The 18,976-nt window shown below is 41.9% G+C and overlaps 1 protein-coding gene across 7 annotated transcripts in view; it reads left to right on the top strand.

Moving 5' to 3' along the window:
* The window catches only part of LDB2 (LIM domain binding 2), a 461,389-nt gene that overhangs the window by 373,171 nt on the left and 69,242 nt on the right, over positions 1–18,976 (top strand). For all 7 annotated transcript variants that reach the window (XM_005681920.3, XM_005681918.3, XM_005681919.3 and 4 more), the window contains exons 3-5: positions 4,228–4,400; positions 14,439–14,561; positions 16,912–16,995. In XM_005681920.3, coding sequence (XP_005681977.2) covers positions 4,228–4,400; positions 14,439–14,561; positions 16,912–16,995 — 380 coding nt within the window. The remainder of the gene's footprint in view (positions 1–4,227; positions 4,401–14,438; positions 14,562–16,911; positions 16,996–18,976) is intronic.

Below are 18,976 nucleotides of genomic sequence, written 5' to 3'. Positions count from 1 at the left end.
CCAGGCTTCCCTGTCCTTCACCATCTCCCACAGCTTGCTCAAACTCATGTCCTTTGAGACAGTGATTTCCATCCAGCCATCTCCATCCTCTGTCATTCCCTTCTCCCCCTGCCTTCAATCTTTCTCAGCATTAGGGCCTTTTCTAATGAGTCAGCTCTTTGCATCAGGTGACCAAAGTATTGGAGCTTCAGCTTCAGCATCAGTCCTTCCAATGAATATTAAGGGCTGATTTCCTTTAGAATGGACTGGTTGGATCTCCTTGCAGTCCAAGGGACTCTCAAGAGTCTTCTCCAAGACCACAGTTCAAAAGCATCAATTCTTCGGTGCTCAGCTTTCTTTATAGTCCAACTCTCACATCCATACTTGACTACTGGAAAAAACCATAGCTTTGACTAGATGGACCTTTGTCAACAAAGTAATGTCGCAGCTTTTTAACATGCCGTCTACATTGCTTATAGCTTTTCTTCCGAGGGAGCGAGTGTATTTTAATTTCCCACCCCTCTAGGTTGTCACAGAATTCGGATTTGAGCTCCCTGCATCATGCAGCAAGTTTCCACTGACTGTTTTACACAGGGTACTGCACACACGTCAGTGCCCTCTCTCCATTCGTCCCCCTCTCTGGTTCCCCGACTGTGTCCACAAGTCAGTTCTCTGTGTCTGCCTTTCCATTTCTGCCCCGCGGGTAGGTTCATCAGTACCCTCTTTCTAGACTCTATATAAATACGTTAATATAGGATATTTGTCTTTTTCTTCTGGATTTATTTCACTCTGTGTAATCTTCAAAAACCAGATGCTGGAGACAGTGCTAAGAAAGGGGATCCCTCTTGCCCTGTTGGTGGGACTGCAAATTGATACAACCACTATGGAGAATGGTGCAGAGATTGCTTGAAAAACTAGGAATGAAACTACACTATGACCCAGCATTCCCAAGGCTGGGCAGATATCCTGAGAAAACTGTAATTGAAAAAGACACATGTACCCCAGTGTTCACCGCAGCATGATTTACAATAGCTAGGACATGGAAGCAACCTAGGTGTCCGTCAACAGATGGATGGATGAAGAAGTTGTGATGCACAGACACAGTGGAATATTGCATGTGTGATTGCTAAGTCACTTCAGTCATGTCCCACTGTTTGCAACCCTGTGGACTGAAGTCACCAGGCTCCTCTGTCCATGGGGATTCTCCAGACAAGAATACTGGAGTGGGTTGCCATGCCCTCCTCCAGGAGATTGTCCCGACCCAGGAATTGAACCTGAACCTCTTATGTGTTCCTGCATTGACAGCCAGATTCTTTACCACTAGCCTCCTAGGAAGCTCCAGTGGAATATTACTCAGCCATAAAAAGGAATGGGCTTGACTCAGTTCTAATGAGGTAGATGAACCTAGAGCTTATACAGAGTGAAGTAAGCCACCTTCTATTTATGAAAGCAGATCACAGGATCCAGGCCGATCTGAAAAGAGGAGGCTACATATGGAAGGTTGTGAACCCCACTGCTGTGATGCAGTGGGGTCATCAGAGTAGCTAGTCTACCACAGAGGATAACAGAGCTTCGTGCATGACGGTCCAGGTCAGACAGCGGGAAAATGGTAGATGTAGTCCCACAAAGGACACGGGACTGAAAACAACCCTCAGGTATCCTTAACAATCATCTCCTTCAGTGATGGAGCAGATTCAGTGAAGCAAAGTCGCCACCCTCTACGTCTATTGAGTATAGAGCCTGTGCATTATCTGGAGTCAGAGAGGCCATACCAGACGCACACAGATACCCTATAATTCCCCTTATACACGTCACCTAGAGTAGTCACATTCATAGAGTCAGAAAGCAGATTGTTAGATGCCAGGGAACAGGGGGTCAGGAGGCAGGGAGGGGGAGCTAGTATTTAAAGGGGACGGAGTTTCAGTTTAGGAAGGTGAAAACTTCAGGAGGTGGGTGATGGTGAGAGTTGCCCAGCAAAGTAAGCATACTTTTAAAATAGTACGCTTTGTTTTATGTGACTTTCATCACACAAAAAAAGATTGAAAAATTTCAATTGAAAGTTAAGGAATTTTGAAGGTTTTTCCCATTTGAATTTCCTTAAACTATGAATGAAAATAATGCTTACATATAGCAAACACTACTACAGAGAAATTAAATTGTGCATGATTCATGAATAAATGATAATGTGGCTAATCCAATGATGTTTATTTGCACAACCTTTTTAATGTGACAATTCCTTGGATATTGTAGTGAAATATTTTCACCCTACATCTATATTTTTATGGTGTGTGTTTACTTTCCACAGTACAGATCCCAAAATGTCAAATTGCTAGAGCTGATTTATGGTAATTAGTTTTAACTTGGAATATTTGAAATGCGTTTAATTAATTTTAGCTGTTTAGCAAAGTACAATAAGGTTTTTCATATTAGCAAAGTTTTCTTTATGACATATCAGCTATGCATATGTTTAAGGATATGACGGACTCAAATGACTCTTCTTTGAATTTTATATTTAGCAGATAAACATGCACTATTGGGGATTAGGCAGTATTTAGGAAGTGTATGTATAAGGATTATTTAGGATGAAATTGCCAAAGATCCTGGAATATTCAGCACACACTTGTTGATTGATTTCACTGCAGTAAATATGAAGCAATAACAACTATATAAATTATTCAGAGACTAGGCATTCACATTGGGATTCTTTAGCGATCACTTCAGAAAACATTTGGCAGAGTATTCTTTTTATAGTATTTTTTCCAAATCCGTGTACAAAAGAGATATAGATTCATACAAAATGGATTAATACTGATTCTTTTAAAATGAAATTAAACACTTTTAAACATTCAAGTGATGATTGAATGATCTTTCCTACTAAAGCACTCTTTGGTAATGTATTTATCTTAAACATTATTTTTGTCTTTCAGGAAGCCTTATATAGTAAATGTAAGAGATGTATTAAAATCTTGAATCACTTGAGAGTGCTTTAGTACTTTGCCTCAAAATCTGCACATAGGCAAAATTCCTGATATTATGAGTTGGGATTTTCAGTGTAAGAGGATTTAAAATCTCTGCTAAAGCAAGGGCTTGTTAGCTGTTTCTAAGCATCATATATCAGAGAGACCCAGCTACTTACGAATCCCTCAGACTAAAATGGGACAGGATAGGACACGCAGAATGAAAGAGACCAATTTAGACCAAGTAGAAGGTATCAAGTTTTCTTAAGATGGCCCTTTGATTCTGGAAAGAGATTTTCTTTCAACTCCAGAAGCAGATAGAGCAGTGTGCATTCACGTAGGTATGGATTTCTTTGTATACAGATAGGGATCACTTGTTAAAGATATCCATTCATTAAAGCAGCTTGAGACATGGTGTTGGAAAGTGTTTCAATGTAGATAGATTTTTTTTAAGTTTTTATTTTATATTGGAGTATATCTGATTAACAATATTGTGATAGTTTCAGGTGAACTGCAAAGGGATTCAACCATACATATACATAATATCCATTCACCCCCAAACTCCCTTCCCATCCAGACTGCCACATAACGTTGAACAGAGTTCCCTGTGCCATACAGTAGGTCCTTGCTGGTTACTCGTTTTAAATATAACAGTGTGTACATGTCCATCCCAAACTCCTATGGGCGTTTGCAGATTTGACATTAGAGACCCCAGTTATCTCCTCATAAGTCACGTGACTTTCAAACATTCCTAATAACTTTTTCTTTTATGATAATCGTTGTGCTTCCTACAGTTCCCTAGTCTTTTGACTTTGTGCTAAAGATCCAGTGAGCGAGTGAAGCCCCAAAATAATTCATAGCCCACAAAGCATTACATTATCAAAACTTATATTATTATGACTACTACTACTGATAAAACATGATTGAGTAACTGGCGTGCAATCCATTGAAAAGTCCAAGTGGATTGGATATGTTTTATTTTTTGAAAATATCTTAACTTAGAGAATATCCATGAGGTCAAAAGTCATCAGCATTTCCCCCTTTATGTTTAAAGTACTAACTCTTACATTATTGATGGATGCCAGATCTGGAGAGATGACTGCATAGATTCTTCGTGAATAGATTCGATTTTATTAGCTGTAAGCTGTAAGGGATATGGCAGTTGGTAAGGAGAAAAACTTTGCCTCTTGCTATGATCTGTATCCAGTTGGAGGTCTGGCCGTGGCGTGGGGTATATGGGACGATCCGGACATTAGTGTTGATGGTTTGTTTCTCTTTGTGTCTCTTCCAGCTATCGGCAGGACCCTCATCCCTCGTTATTTTAGCACTGTGTTTGAAGGAGGGGTGACCGACCTGTATTACATTCTCAAACACTCGAAAGAGTCCTACCACAACTCATCCATCACCGTGGACTGCGACCAGTGCGTGATGGTCACCCAGCATGGGAAGCCCATGTTTACCAAGGTACGGGCTGGGCTCGGCGACAAGGCTTGCTCTTCTCTGGGTGTGCTGCAGGATGCTGATTAGGGTTTTCTTCTGGAACTTTAAGCTGACCTCTCACATGTCAGATACGAGCAGCCCTGTGAGGTCATCTTTTTGGTTTGTAACCCAGCAAGACTCTCTGGGGGAGCCCTGTTCATTTGATACAGACCCCAAGAAAGTCAAACAGGATAAACCTTCAAGAAAGAGAAGAGAGTTTTGGCTGCCTATCAAACTTAGGCTACAAAATTACAATTTAGGTGTTTTTTTCTTTTTTTTTTAATTGAGATATAATTGACATTTAACAGACTTCTCTGGTAAAGACTCTACCTGTTAGGTGGGAGACACAGGTTTTATCCCTGGGTTGGGAAGATCCCCTGGAGAAGGGAATGACAACCCACTCCATTATTCTTGCCTGGAGAATTCTGGGGACTGAGGGGTCTGGAGGGCTACAGTCCATGGATTCACAGAGTGTCGGACACCACTGAGCGACTAACACTTACACCACTTATACGTAACAGTGTATTTGTGTTACGTTTATAACATGTTGATTTGATATATATACATATTGTGAGGTGATTACTAATAAGTTTAGTTAACATCCATCACTATGCTTAGTCACTCAGTTGTATCCAACTCTTTGCGACCCCATGGACTGTAGCCCCCCAAGCTCCTCTGTCCATGGGATTTCCCATGCAAAAATACTGGAGTGGGTTGCCATGCCCTCCTCCAGGGGATCTTCCTGACCCAGGGATCGAACCCAGCTCTCCCACATTGCAGGCGGATTCTTTACTGTCTGCACCACCAGGGAAGACCGCCATCCATCACTCACTTCAGTTCAGTTGCTCAGTGGTTTCTGACTCTTTACGACCCCATGAACCACAGCACACCAGGCCTCCCTGTCCATCACCAACTCCCAGAGTTCACCCAAACTCATGTACATCGAGTCGGTGATGCCATCCAGCCGCTACACATGCTTCAAATCTCTTTCTTGTGACAAGCCCCTTAACACATTATTGTCTGGGGGATTTTTTTTAGAAACTAATGCCTGTGGTGTTAATATGTCTCTGGTCAGTAATGTGTTAAAGACTATTAGTAACTTTCAAATATACACCACTCGAAAGATACTATGTGTAATTCACTCTAGCCCATGATGATATACATTACATAGAACTTTGGTTTTGATACTCAGGGATATCCTACAACTAAAAGAACATTCTTCTATTATTGTGAAGTCAGTATTTGTGCTTTGTTACTGAAGTTAAAGTTTTTAAAGCTGAATTCAAATATTAAGAAGCAGGGGGAAAATCAACAAACCACAATTCAACTAGTCATAATCTTTAAGGAATACAAAAGTATAAAAGGAACACTATAGACAATCCCTTTATATCATCTCCCAAGCAGAAAAATTAGTAAGAATAAATATTTAGTCAAAGAATCTGGCAAATGGAAGTTTATTTTAGTGAACACTAGTTCACTGCATTTTGACTAAGACTCAGTGTGAAACTAATTTGTAACATCAACAAGACCAGTTCTTTCTTTTAGCCGAAAACACAAATGACATCCTTCTCTTTATAGTTAAGAGAAGCTGAATTATCAGGGTTAATTGTGGAAGCCTAAATTATAAAACTGAAGATGTGTCTGCTACTTACACACTATTTTGCTGAAAGAGTAGATATAAAACATTTATTATTTAAAGTATTCTTTGATCTTGGTGCAATTTCACCTTTCTGGTGCCCACAGGGGTGTTAAAAACCACAGGCAAAGAAAATGCTTATATAAATGCAAAAACGAATCATCCAATGCCATTGAGTTTATGGTGTCTTGATTATCATCCACAGACATTTTAAATGTGGAACAGGAGGAGGGTTTTTCCCACTTTCCCTTTTTAACCATTGAGCGGAGAGAAAAGCTGTCAGTCTGGGATAAGGAAGATTCCCACTGCATGTGTTGGAGCGTGCTGGTCTTGAGAGTTTTGCTCTGTGGAAAGGAATGGTCACCTGGGTGATGGTTTACTCTGCCCATGACTCACTTATTTTTGAAGACACCAAACTTTTACATCACCTTGTGGATACAGGAGCCATTTCTAGCATTATAAAGCCCGAGCGCTGCAGGGAAAGCCTTTTTCTGTTGCCTCAGTGTCCTTTGTGTAGGCTTAGTGTTACTTTCCCCGGAAAAGGGAATGGCAACCCACTCCAGTATTCTGCGACTGAGCAACTAACACACACACATACACGGTGCTACTTTTGGGCTTTCCACGTGGCGCTAGCGATAAAGAATCCGCCTGCTGATGCAAGAGACATAGGAGACACGGGTCCGATCCCTGGGTCAGGAAGATCCCCTGGAGAAGGAGATGGCACCCCGTTCCAGTACTCTTGCCTGGAAAATCCCACGGACAGAGGAGCCCGGCGGGCTACAGTCCATGGGGCTGCAAAGAGTCGGACACAAGTGAGCTCCTGTTACTTTTAGGTCATTCAAGAAAAACGCACCAGTTCCTTATGCTTTCAGAGAAAAAAGAAACCCGTGATAATTAAGCTTGGCTGTAATGAAGGAGCTACTTCCCAAGCCTGTAGCCACTGAAAATAAAAATGCATATTGCAAGGAGCCTTTCATATATTTCCTCCATTTCTTTCTCAGACCGAAACTTTTTTCAGAAGTGAACATAGTCAGTTGCTCTGAAGATATCATGCTGTGCATGCCAGATTGGTTTTAAATCAAAAAGAATCCCATTCTTCCTATGAATTGATAAGGTGTTTGTTTTTTTTTTTACTATTCAAATTAAGAAACCAAGGTTCTCCTCCGTTGCCTCCTCCTCCCTGCTGGAGCACTCCCTCTCACATGGCACCCCCTCCCACACGGGGACATTATCCTGAACTCAGCTCTCTGGGTTTCAAGCTTTAATTATTTAGATCACCCATCTGACTCTACTCTGTGGCAATACATTTGCCAGCTCCGGTAATGAATATTTCTATACTGTGATGAAAAATATCACTTTCTGGGAAATGTAGCTTAGCTGTGTGGCCTTCGTCCAGATGCTAATTATGCACATTTATTTTTAGAATATTCCAAAGCGTTTCATTTTCTCTCTCTCTCTCTCTTTTTTTTTTTTTTTTTTTTTTGCTCCGTGGGTGATTATTATACTACCCAAAGAATCTTTCCAATTTTTCTTTTGTTCTTATATTAATTAAAAATAACTCATCTTTGTGTAATGAAATAATATGGTGATTTAGTAGAAATCAGAAAGCTAATGACCTTTCAGTATCACAAAGAAAAACAGTTTGGTAGCTGATGCTTTATTTTTTTTTAAAGGGGAGCCTGCTATTAGTACATGGTATCACTTAGCACATTATGTGTAGGCATTTTCACATTGTTCTAATTTAGACTATCAATAAACTCTAATTCTCCAAATAGCGTTTGACTCTGCATTTCTGAGTTGCTTTTATGAAAATGTGGTCAACTGGTGAATCAAAAATCAGCCACAGCCTTAATCAACAGTAATACTTAATATTCCTCAGGACCACAAAGCATGTTTTGCAATTTCCTGACCCTAGGAACACTATAGATGCTGTAATGAGAGTTTTTACACATATATTCTGAAAGCTTTCTTTTCTGTATTCAACTTTGAATAAAACTGGAAACAAAGCTTAATAATCAGAAGAGCAATCCCCAAGGTTTTCAGAATTAAAGACCCTTGAATTATATTTGAGGATGTGAATTCTGGCCAATACTGAAAGGACCCTCTCTGAGATACATGTTGCATCATTTTGGGTTTCACAAACTGGAACCATAATTACAGCCATTATTGGACATCTTATCATTTCTATAAACACAGGCTATGGTCTTTCCTTATCTCAATTATTAACTGTGAAATTATTTGCTACTGTGGAAAAGTACCGTGGAAATACCAACCAGTGTGGGTCTCCCTGGTAGCTCAGCTGGTAAAGAATCCGTCTGCAATGCAGGAAACCCCAGGTCTATTCCTGGGTTGGAAAGATGCCCTGGAGAAGGGATAGGCTACCCTCTCCAGTATTCCTGGACTCCCCTGGTGGCTCAGACGGCAAAGAATCCACCCGTAATGCAGAAGACCTGGGTTCAATCCTTGGGTTAAGAGGATCCCCTGGAGAAGGGAATGGATACTCACTCCAGTATTCTTGCCTGGAGAATCCCATGGACAGAGGAGTCTGGCGAGCTACAGTCCACGGGGCCGCAAAGAGTCGAACATGAGTAACTTTGACTTTTTTCCAGTATGAACCCTCACTGATGTCTCTGACAGTTGGTTCACGATTCTTATTATGTTATACTCTTGGGTGTGTGCTCAGCCCTCAGTCGTGTCTGACTGTGACCCCATGGAATATAGCTCCCCAGGCTACTCTGTCCATGGGATTTTCCAGACAGGACTACTGGAGTGGGTTGCCATGCCCTACTCCAGGGGATCTTTCCAACCCAGGGATTGAACCTGTGCCTCTTAAATCCAGCTGCATTGGCAGGCAAGTTCTTTATCATTAGCACCACCTGGAAAGCCCTTTATGCTCTCATCCTGACTCTAATGGAATTACTATATCATCAATGAGTATATCACTCTAATAAATGTATATATGTGTATTTACATATGAGCTTCCTTGGTGGCTAAGTAGGTAAAGAATCTTCCTGCAATGCGGGAGACCCGGGTTCAATCCCTGAGTCAGGAAGATCCCCTGGAGAAGTAAATAGTAACCCACTCCAGTATTCTTGCCTGGGAAATTCCATGGACAGTAGAGCCTGAGGGGCAAAGGTGTCCATGCGATCACAAAGAGTTGGACACAACTTAGCAATTAAACCACTATGGATTTACATGTGCAGCATTTCCAAGTAAGATACACTGAGCTTTATGCAACTGTTAATCTAAAAGCCTTAGTCCATGCATACTGTTCTAAGCATAAAGACCAAGAAAAATTAAATGAACACTCCCATCTAACAAACATATTATATTTCATAAAAACTGCATGAGAATCATTTTGTTATACAACGACATGGTCAGTATTGCCTTACTATTATGCAAAGAAAGAAAAGGGTTAAAAAGCTCCGGGTTAGTTTGAGAAATGTTCTTTTTTAGTTCTCTTGTTCCTGGCCTACTCTCAAGCCAACACGTGACGCACTGAATGCCTGCCAGCCTCTTTCTTGTTGATCCTCCGGAGACCATCTGTGCTGGGGGCATTGATTAGAGTGTGTCTGCTGGGATTACATCTTTTCTGTTGCCATGCCAACTAATCAGCTGATTTTGGTTACCACAGAAACAAAATGTCAGAGCTCACAGTAACATGAATTCAGCACAACAGAAAATGTTTTCTTAATTGGGGACCCTTTTGAATTTGGATTCCAAGTGAAAGGCAGCTTTTTTTTTTTTAAAAAAGGCCAACTTTAGATAAAAGCTACATTAATTGTATTGATTACGAGGAATGTGCAGAGTTTTTCTGAAAAGAAGAAACATTAATTCCTCTTCGTAAGCTATGCTCATTTTTTTTAACTATTCCAAACAAGGAATATATATATGTATATACATTTTTTCTTAAGCATCTCTATTTCATTTTCTGATTGTTGCATGTAAAATAAAATAAATCACAAAACCTTTAGTTTCCTTTGACCTCCATGAGGGGGGCAGGGGTTGGGAGGAGGCTGTGGGGAGAACTGCTTGGGGAAAGTCAGCATTGATCAAATTGTCTCCCATCCTTTCATTCAAAGAAGTCACCAGGGCTTCTCAGATGCTAAAGAATCCGCCTGCAATGCCAGAGACCTGGGTTCAATCCCCAAGTTGGGAAGACCCCTGGAGAAGGAAATGGATACATACTCCAGTGTCCTTGCCTGGAGAATTCCATGGACAGAGGAGCCTTGCAGGCTACAGTCCATGGGGTCACAAAGAGTCGGACACGACTAAGTGACTTTCAGGCCACTTCAGTCATTTAGTTTCCCTTAAAGAAAACACTCAACACAAGTGACTTAGATTCAATTCTCAGGATTCCTCTCTTGCCCATGCTATGTCCCAGATAAACCTGAGTCCTTGGTTTTAGCTGAGAAAGGAGGAGCCCAAGGCTGTTGCATTGTTTCTTTTCGTAGGCCCTTAGCAGTTTGATGGCAAAAAGAGTCCTCAGCTGGTTTGCTACATCACAGTAAACAAAGAACACAGTTGAACATGGCCTTAGAGATTCTCCAACTGAGTAATTCATCAGAAGAGGTCCATCCAGGCCTTCCCTTTATGAAATTCTATTCCTGTAGAAGTAAACCAGAAACTCTCTCTGCCTTGGGTTTGTGTCTCATAAACACAAAACAAATAGATTAGGTAATTTAAAAAAAGCATGACATTTCAACTGGGCTAATATTTGCTTAAACAGCCAATAACCCCCTCTCTTTAAAAGAAACAGGATTATGGCACCCCTATATCCCTGTCCTGCCTTGTCAAGACACTTCTCTGCCCATGTCTGGCTATAGTCACCCCTCTTCTGGGAAAGCCTCCCCTGCCGGTGGCTTCTGTCCTATTAACACACAGGGAAGAATTGTGTGGCTTAATCTCTATGTAACTCTTTGGAAAATCTTGGTAAATTAAGTCTGATGCTGATAGGCAAGGCTCTGGAGGAGTGGTGTGGGGACACTGAAGTCTTCCCCCTTTTCACTGTGCTCGACTCTCATGGCAAAGATCCAGAAATGAGGCCCTGAAGACCACTCAGTCGAGGAGTTTGAGGGCAGGGAGCCCAAATGCCTGGAATTACCCACAGCTTGTGCCAACTGGATCTGAGTCAGAGGCCTTCACCCAGATTATCAATAATTATCTGACAGTGCTTCTGAGACCTTTGATGAAATGGAAATGGCAGGTGTTATTAGCATCTTTCTTTCTTTTTTTTTAAGCATCTTTCTTAAGTGGTGCTCTGTCAACAGGTTCCTAACTCTTCTCCACTTGGTGTTTTTCTTGTTTAAAAAAAATAGTTCTTTAAATTAGAGAGATTCAAAAGCACCTAACCCAGTGCCTAGGGCATAGTCGGAATTCAACAAATGATGGTTATGGGTATAAAATTCCCAAAGAAGGAAGTCATTATTCAGTTCAGTTCAGTCGCTCAGTCCTGTCCGACTGTTTGAGACCCCATGGACTGCAGCATGCTAGGGCTCCCTGTCCATCACCAACTCCCGGATTTTACTCAAACTCATGTCCATTGAGTCAGTGATGCCATCCAACCATCTCATCCTCTGTTGTCCCCTTCCCCTCCCACCTTCATTCTTTCCCAGAATCAGGGTCTTTTCAAATGAGTCCCTTGGACTGCAAGGAGATCCAACCAGTCCATCCTAAAGGAAATCAGTCCTGAATATTCATTGGAAGGACTGATGCTAATATTCATTGGAAGGACTGATGCTAATATTCATTGGCAGGACTGATGCCGAAGCTGAAACTCCAATACTTTGGCCACCTGATGCGAAGAACTGACTCATTAGAAAAGACATTTGAAGTGATTATTAAGATTTCATAAAAGGTTGATGTGCTGTGCTATGTCACTTCAGTAATGTCCAACTCTTTGTGACCCTGTGGACTGTAGCCCACCAGGCTCCTCTGTCCATGGGATTCTCCAGGCAAGAATACTGGAGAGGGTTGCTGTGCCCTGCTCCAGGGGATCTTCCTGACTCGGGGATTGAACCCGTGTCTCTTATGTCTCCTGCACTGGCAGGCAGATTCTTTACCACTACCGCTGCCTTGGGAAGCTCAAAAGAACGATTTGCATTGCGCATTATCTTCATGGACTATAGTTTAGACTATTTCTAAAATGATCGTATTCCCTATTCAGTTGACTGTTATTTTTTCTTTAAGTGTAAGTGCAATGATTTCCAAAGTGTTGTAATTTTTTTTAGTCTAAACAATCTTTCTCCAGACAGGCTTGATCAGAGGTCCACTACTTAAAACAGATAAAACTGAAGCTGTTCTGGTTGAATCAAGAAAGTGAGTGGGAATCTCAGGGTTAGGTGGAGGCTTAGCTCTTCCCAGAAGAGCCCGCGATGCCCTGCTCATAAGCCCCCAGGTCTCAGACAGGACATTACAACAACCCCTGCTCCAAGGCTCTGGGTTCCTCGGTTGCACGTCTTCCATCTTTAAACTATCATTTACTGTCAAGTGCAATACCAGGCGGGCTTCGGTGGTGTCTCAGCTGTAAAGAATCCACCTGCCAGTGCAGCAGACATGGGTTCAATCCCTGGGTCAAGAAGATCCCCTGGAGAAGGAAATGCAACCCACTCCAGGATTCTTGCCTGGAGAAGTCCGTGGACAGAGGAGCCTGGCGGGCTACAGTCCATGGGGTCACGAAGAGTTGGACATGGCTTAGCAACTAAACAGCAACAATACTCGGCAATCTATACACAAAACTGCACTTCATATGCTTTCCCAACATCCCTACCTAAGGGTATTCTGATCCTCATTCTGCAGATGAGGAAACTGAAACTTGGGGAATCTGTTGCAAAATAAGTGGAAAACAGAGTCAAGATTTGAATCTAGGACTTTCTGGTGCAAAAGCCTCCCATTTTTGTACTGCCTCTCTAGGCAAACGTGGGCTGAATATCGAGCTGCAATTGTTTAAACTGGACCAATGTACGGTCACTGCTTCCCATCTTAGAGGTGAGACAGAATGAGCGGCGTAAGCCTTCCCACATTTTCTTTCATTTCAAAGTCATTAACAGTGAAAAAAGACTTCCCCAATGGCTTAGTAGGTAAAGAATCTGCCTACAGTGCAGGAGACACAGGAGATGCAAGTTCAGTCCCTGGGTCGGAAAGATCCCCTGCAGAAGGACATGGCAACCCACTTCAGTATTCTTGCCTGAAAAGTCTCATGGACCGAGGAGCCTGGCGGGCTGCAGTCCAGTGAGTTGCTCAAGAGTTGGACATGACTGAGCAACTCAGCACACAGCACAACAGTGAGGAGAAATGTGAATAAAATAGAAACTGCGGAATTTTCTGACAGCCCAGTGGTTAGGACTTGGCCATTTCACGGCCATGAGCCCAGGTTCGATCCCTAGTCAGGGAACTAAGATCCTGTAAGCTGCCAAAAAAAAAGAAAAATGAACTGCATGCCAAAAATCATCTGACTTTCAAGAGCAGATAAAAATGCTACCCTGTCACTGATCAGTCTATAAGACTCACTATATCTCATTAATAATATACATTTATCTTAGATTAATTTGGTTCCCCAAAGCCTGGCCCTTTATACAAGGAGAATTCGTCATATCTAATAGAATGTGATTCAAGGAATTTACTCTAAAATGCCTTTCTTTCCAAACATCCATAACTGATAACCCACAGCCTTGGGTTAAGCACCACCCTCTGACATTTCTCTTTGGAAACGAAAATTTCCTCTGCTTCAGTTCAGCTCAGTTCAGTCACTCAGTCCTGTCTGGCTCCTTGTGCCCCCACAGCCTGCAGCACGCCAGGCTTCCCTGTCCATCACCAACTCCTGGAGCTCGCTCAAACTCATGTCCATCAAGTCGGTGATGCCGTCCAACCATCTCATCCTCTGTCATCCCCTTCTCCTCCTGCCTGGATGGCCTTGAAGTAACTCATACTTACACAGGAATACTTTTATTAGGTACTTTCTCCCAGAGTAGGATAACCGAGATTAGAACAGAGCTCAAACGCTTATTCTAGAAGGATGATGAAAGTGGAGGAAAAAGGAGGTGAAAGCATGTTAGTGTTATGGGGGACACAGTTTACCAGGAGTGTTTGACATAGCATTGCTATAAGATGGGTTTTGTCTGCATATTTACAAATGAAGAAATAGGGGCTCATGGAGTTTCTGCCAAAACTAGTTGAGTTACCAGTAGCTCATGGCTGGTGAGCTGCTGTGCTGACCTTTGACCCCATTAATTTCAGAGCTGACACCTTCCCTGTGCCACGTTTTTGCTAAGATCGAGCACCTCCCAAGAGGAGTCAGGGAGACCGCATTGAGTGGCTGACATGTGAATTACAAAAACGTCGTGATCACCAAGTGCATAACCATTGAGCCCCCTGTTTGTCCCTTCCAGGTGTGTACAGAAGGCAGACTGATCTTGGAGTTCACCTTTGACGACCTCATGAGAATAAAAACGTGGCACTTTACCATTAGACAATACAGAGAGTTAGTCCCAAGAAGCATTCTAGCCATGCACGTAAGTACCTTAATTTCTATTTCACTTTCTTCCCTTTCATCCCCTCCTCATCTCACCCAGAAAAGAGAAGCTCTGTTTTCTCACTATGGAAAAGCTCCCAGAAACTTTCACACTTTAGACAATTAACTCTAAATTTTGAGTTTTCCCTTCAATCATTTTCATCCACAGGCCCCTTTTTCCCTCCTTTGTTTCTGAGTTTGGTAAGTTGTGAGACTATTTCCTTTCCTACTTTATTATTTTAAACTCCAAATGGAGGTTACCTCAATAAACAGTCTGTACTTTTCTTAAATTCCATGCATTTGTTATCAAGTACCACTCGGCCTGGGCTAATAAACTTGTTGTGTATAAATGAGAGAAACAAAACAAGGAGTAGGAAAAACAGTCTCCAGTTTTTATTGGAACCATCTGACAAGATGTGGGGCTCACATACCTCGGGTGTGTGTCCACACGCCTCCTAACCACGGCGCTGGAAACCGGAGGAAGACCTGGGTTCCTCTTGATTGCATTTGGCTGTAAATCATATCAAATGGGTTGGACATCAGGAAGGTGCAAGGGTGGATTCGATGCCAATCTAGAGAGATGTTTTAATGGTAAGACTTGAGAGAAACTCATCAGATCAGTCCCTTAAGAAGGAATCAGCAGGCATTGAGTTAATAAATGCTTCTTCCAGAATACACGATCCAGCAGTTTCTGGGAAAATGCTTTGGAGCAAAATGAGATTTGAGCCTGATTTTTAAGACCCTATGTGGTGAAAAGAGAACACAATTACAGTTGTAACTGCAACCCACTCCAGTACTGAATGACAACCCGCTCCAGTATTCTTGCCTAGAGAATCCAATGGACAGAGGAGCCTGGTGGGCTACAGTCCATAGAGTCGCAGAGTCCGACACAACTGAAGTGACTTAGCATGCACGCATGTATGTCTACAGAGGACCCTCATTTCAGAAATTGAGATGAAAAGTGGCAAGCTATTTTCACCTACATTCGATTTTTTTTTAAATTTATATACACAAAGCCAATTGGTTGCATTAAGTACAGAAAAAGAACAAATTAAGATGTTGGTATAACCTAGATAGTCTCATGAATGCAGAACAGGAGGCAAGGAGATGTTTACTTAAGACTTCCTCTGTTTAACAATAGTTTATATCCATCAAGAAAGAAGGAAAAACAAACAGAAAGAAAGAGCAATGACTAAGAGACTCACCTTACAATGGAATCCAGAAAGAATTTATTTTCTTTTCTCGCCAAACAGAACATGGGGGTTGGCCCATAAAACATGACATCTTGATATTTTTAATGTGGCTGGTATTTCTGAAAATAGAATGCATACCTTTACAGTCCTTCTGGATGAAAGTTGTTGAGGACATCTATTTCTAGCCTCAGCTTAATGGGGAGGAGAGTTAGACATTTTTAATATATATGTATTAATATATTTCATGGCAGTTCCAAAATTTTCAAATATAGGACTCAACGCCAAGCTGCTACAAACACTGTCATGAGATTTCCTTGGTGGTCCAGTGGTTAAGAATCCACATTTCCACTGCAGGGGTCTCAGGTTCGATCCCTAGTCTAGGAACAAAGATCCCCCATGCCTCATGATGTGGTCAAAAATAAAATAAAAATGTGTCCTTCCCCCATAAATAATGTCAGTAAATAATTAATAGAGATTAGAATAAGAAATTTGAAGATCTTTTTTTAAAAACACTATTATCATAACACCCAGCAAAGGCCAGTCCTAAAGCATGTGCACCTGTGTGCTAAGTCACTCCAGTCATGTCCAACTCTTTGTGACCCCATGGACTGTAGCCTGGCCAGGCTCCTCTCTCCATGGTAATTTTCAGGCAAGAAAACTGGAGTAGGTTGTCATTTCCTTCTCCAGGGAATCTTCTCCACCCAGGGACTGAACCCAAGTCTCTCACATCTTCTGGATTAGCATCGGCAGGCAGGTTCTTTACCGCTAGCACCACCTGGGTAACCCTAAAACATGGTTCTGCCAAACCCAGACCCCACCTCCCCTCAGGGTTAAGGGGGTGCCAGGGACCTGGAGGTGTCCTGATCGGGCTTAATAACCCTCCTCTGGAAGACACAGGGCCTCTCACAGAGGATGTAAAGTCCTTTCTCCCATCTGACTCAGTTCAGTTCTCCCTGGCAATGAGTCTTGCACCATTGAACCAAAGGTGACCTTGAGCGTTATATGCACGTTTCTTCAAAATGTAAAACAAATTATCTGCAGCAACCTACCCTCTGAGAAAAACTGACAAGATGCATGTCTTAGCAGCAGTGGCACAGTCAGGACTTCCTTGATACTGTCTTGCAGGGATAAAATATTTGATTTTTTTTTCCTGTTTAGGCACAAGATCCTCAGGTCTTGGATCAGCTGTCCAAAAACATCACCAGGATGGGGCTGACAAATTTCACCCTCAACTACCTCAGGGTAAGACCAATGGGCTGAAGATATTTCCCATTGAGTTTAAAAAGTGTTTTAGAGATTTATGTGTATCTTGAATCAAGGAATTAAAATGAGATAATATAGCACAATACATATGTCTTTTTAAAATGTATCTTATTCAAGCATTGTTCATTTACAATGTTGTGTTAATTTCTACTGCACAGTAAAGTGATTCAGTTATACATATGTATACATTCTCTTTCATTTCGTATTCTTTCCCATTATAGTTATCACAGGATATTGATACAGTTCTCTGTGCTGTATAGTAGGAGTTTGTCGTTTATCCATTCTGTGTATGGTAGTTTGCATCTCCAGATCCAAAACTCCCAATTCATCTCTCCTTTGGCAACCACAAGGCTGTTCTCTAGAGCTGTCAGTCTGTTTTGTAAATAAGTTCATTGTGTCTCATTTTAGATTCCACCTGTATGTGATATTATTTCTATTCTGAGAAGTATTGTCTTTCTTCTTCTAACATACTTCACTTAGTACGATCATCTCCAGCTCCATCTGTGTTGCTGCAAATGATACTATTTCATTCTTTTCTGTGGCTGAGCAATATTCCACTGTATATGCGTACTGCATCTTATTTATCCGTTTATCTACTGATAGACATTTAGGCTGTACTCAGGCCTTGGCAGTTGTGAACAGTAGCACAGTGTGTATGTCTTATACCACTGTCTGTGCATGTGTGTGCGTGATCAATGGATGACTGGATTTAACTAACAAAAAGCTAAAAGATTGAACCAAGACTTTGTCAGGGTTGAGCATCTTCTCTACGTTTGTGTGACTCCCGGAATGAATTATTCAAAGGCTGGCAATGTCTCTCTCATCAAATTCCTCGGTGCTGTGTCCCTCCTGATTATCTCAAGTCGCCAATGTACTGTTTCTGAGTTCATAGTCTCTGTGTCTACGTCCAGGGACTCCTCACTCCTAAGGAGGTTCAGTGTGCCTTCCAGAGAGGGTCCCCTGAAAAAACTCACCTCGGTGCTGGAACACAGACATTTATTTCTAAGGCTTGTTGGGGACTCTCTGTGTAACATGTAATCAGTTTTCTGGTTTAGATACAGCGTGAATTTTTATTTTTAAAAAATTAAATGTTAGGGAAAACTCTCTGCTCACGTAATGCAGCCTCCAGAGTTGGTCTCTGGTAACAAACATCTTTATATTGGTCTACGGTAACAACTACAGTAACATAGTTGGTCAGGGTAACAAACATCACACTGCTTCTTTTTTAAATATTCTATACTCATTTTTATAAATCAGTGTTACTTATATTTTTAAATTCACTTTTTGATCAGAGTATAATTGCTTTACAATGTTGCGTTGATTTCTGTTATGCAACAAAGTGAATCAGTTGTGTGTGTACATATACCCCCTCCTTCTTGAGCCCCCCTCCCACCCACCCCCACCCCTCTAGGGCATTACTGAGCACTGAGTGCTGCACAGCAGAGGTCCACTAATGGTCTGTTTTACATGGGGTGGTATGTATATGATCGCCTGGAGGAGGGCATGGCAACCCACGCCGGTATTCTTGCCTGGAGAATCCCATGGACAGAGGAGCCTGGCGGGCTGCGGTCCACAGGGTTGCACAGAGTCAGACACGACTGAAGTGACCTTGCACATACACGTGCACGGTGTCTATATGTCAGCGCTGGTTTTCAGTGTGGAGTGGCAGTCATCACGCTGCAAGCAGAGGATACGGTCTCCTTCATAAAGCCAGCACTGCCTTCCAGAACCAACAGGAAGGCAGTGGCCACGGGCCACATCCCTTTGCCTCTGAGTTGCTGGCTTCCACATCACCCTGCTTCTCCAGGGGCCCGCCCTATTGGAGTGTTTATGCCATTGTTTTTTTTCCTTTTTATCTACCTGAAAACTTATGTTTACTATTAGATGAAAGCATTGGAACGTGTTCATTTATTTGGCACTTGATTCTGAGAAGTGGAAAGAATCAGATTCATAGTAAATT

The sequence above is a fragment of the Capra hircus genome, chromosome 6, assembly GCF_001704415.2.
Source record: "Capra hircus breed San Clemente chromosome 6, ASM170441v1, whole genome shotgun sequence".
Classification (NCBI taxonomy): domain Eukaryota; kingdom Metazoa; phylum Chordata; class Mammalia; order Artiodactyla; family Bovidae; genus Capra; species Capra hircus.
This window is presented reverse-complemented; position numbering and strand designations above follow the sequence as displayed.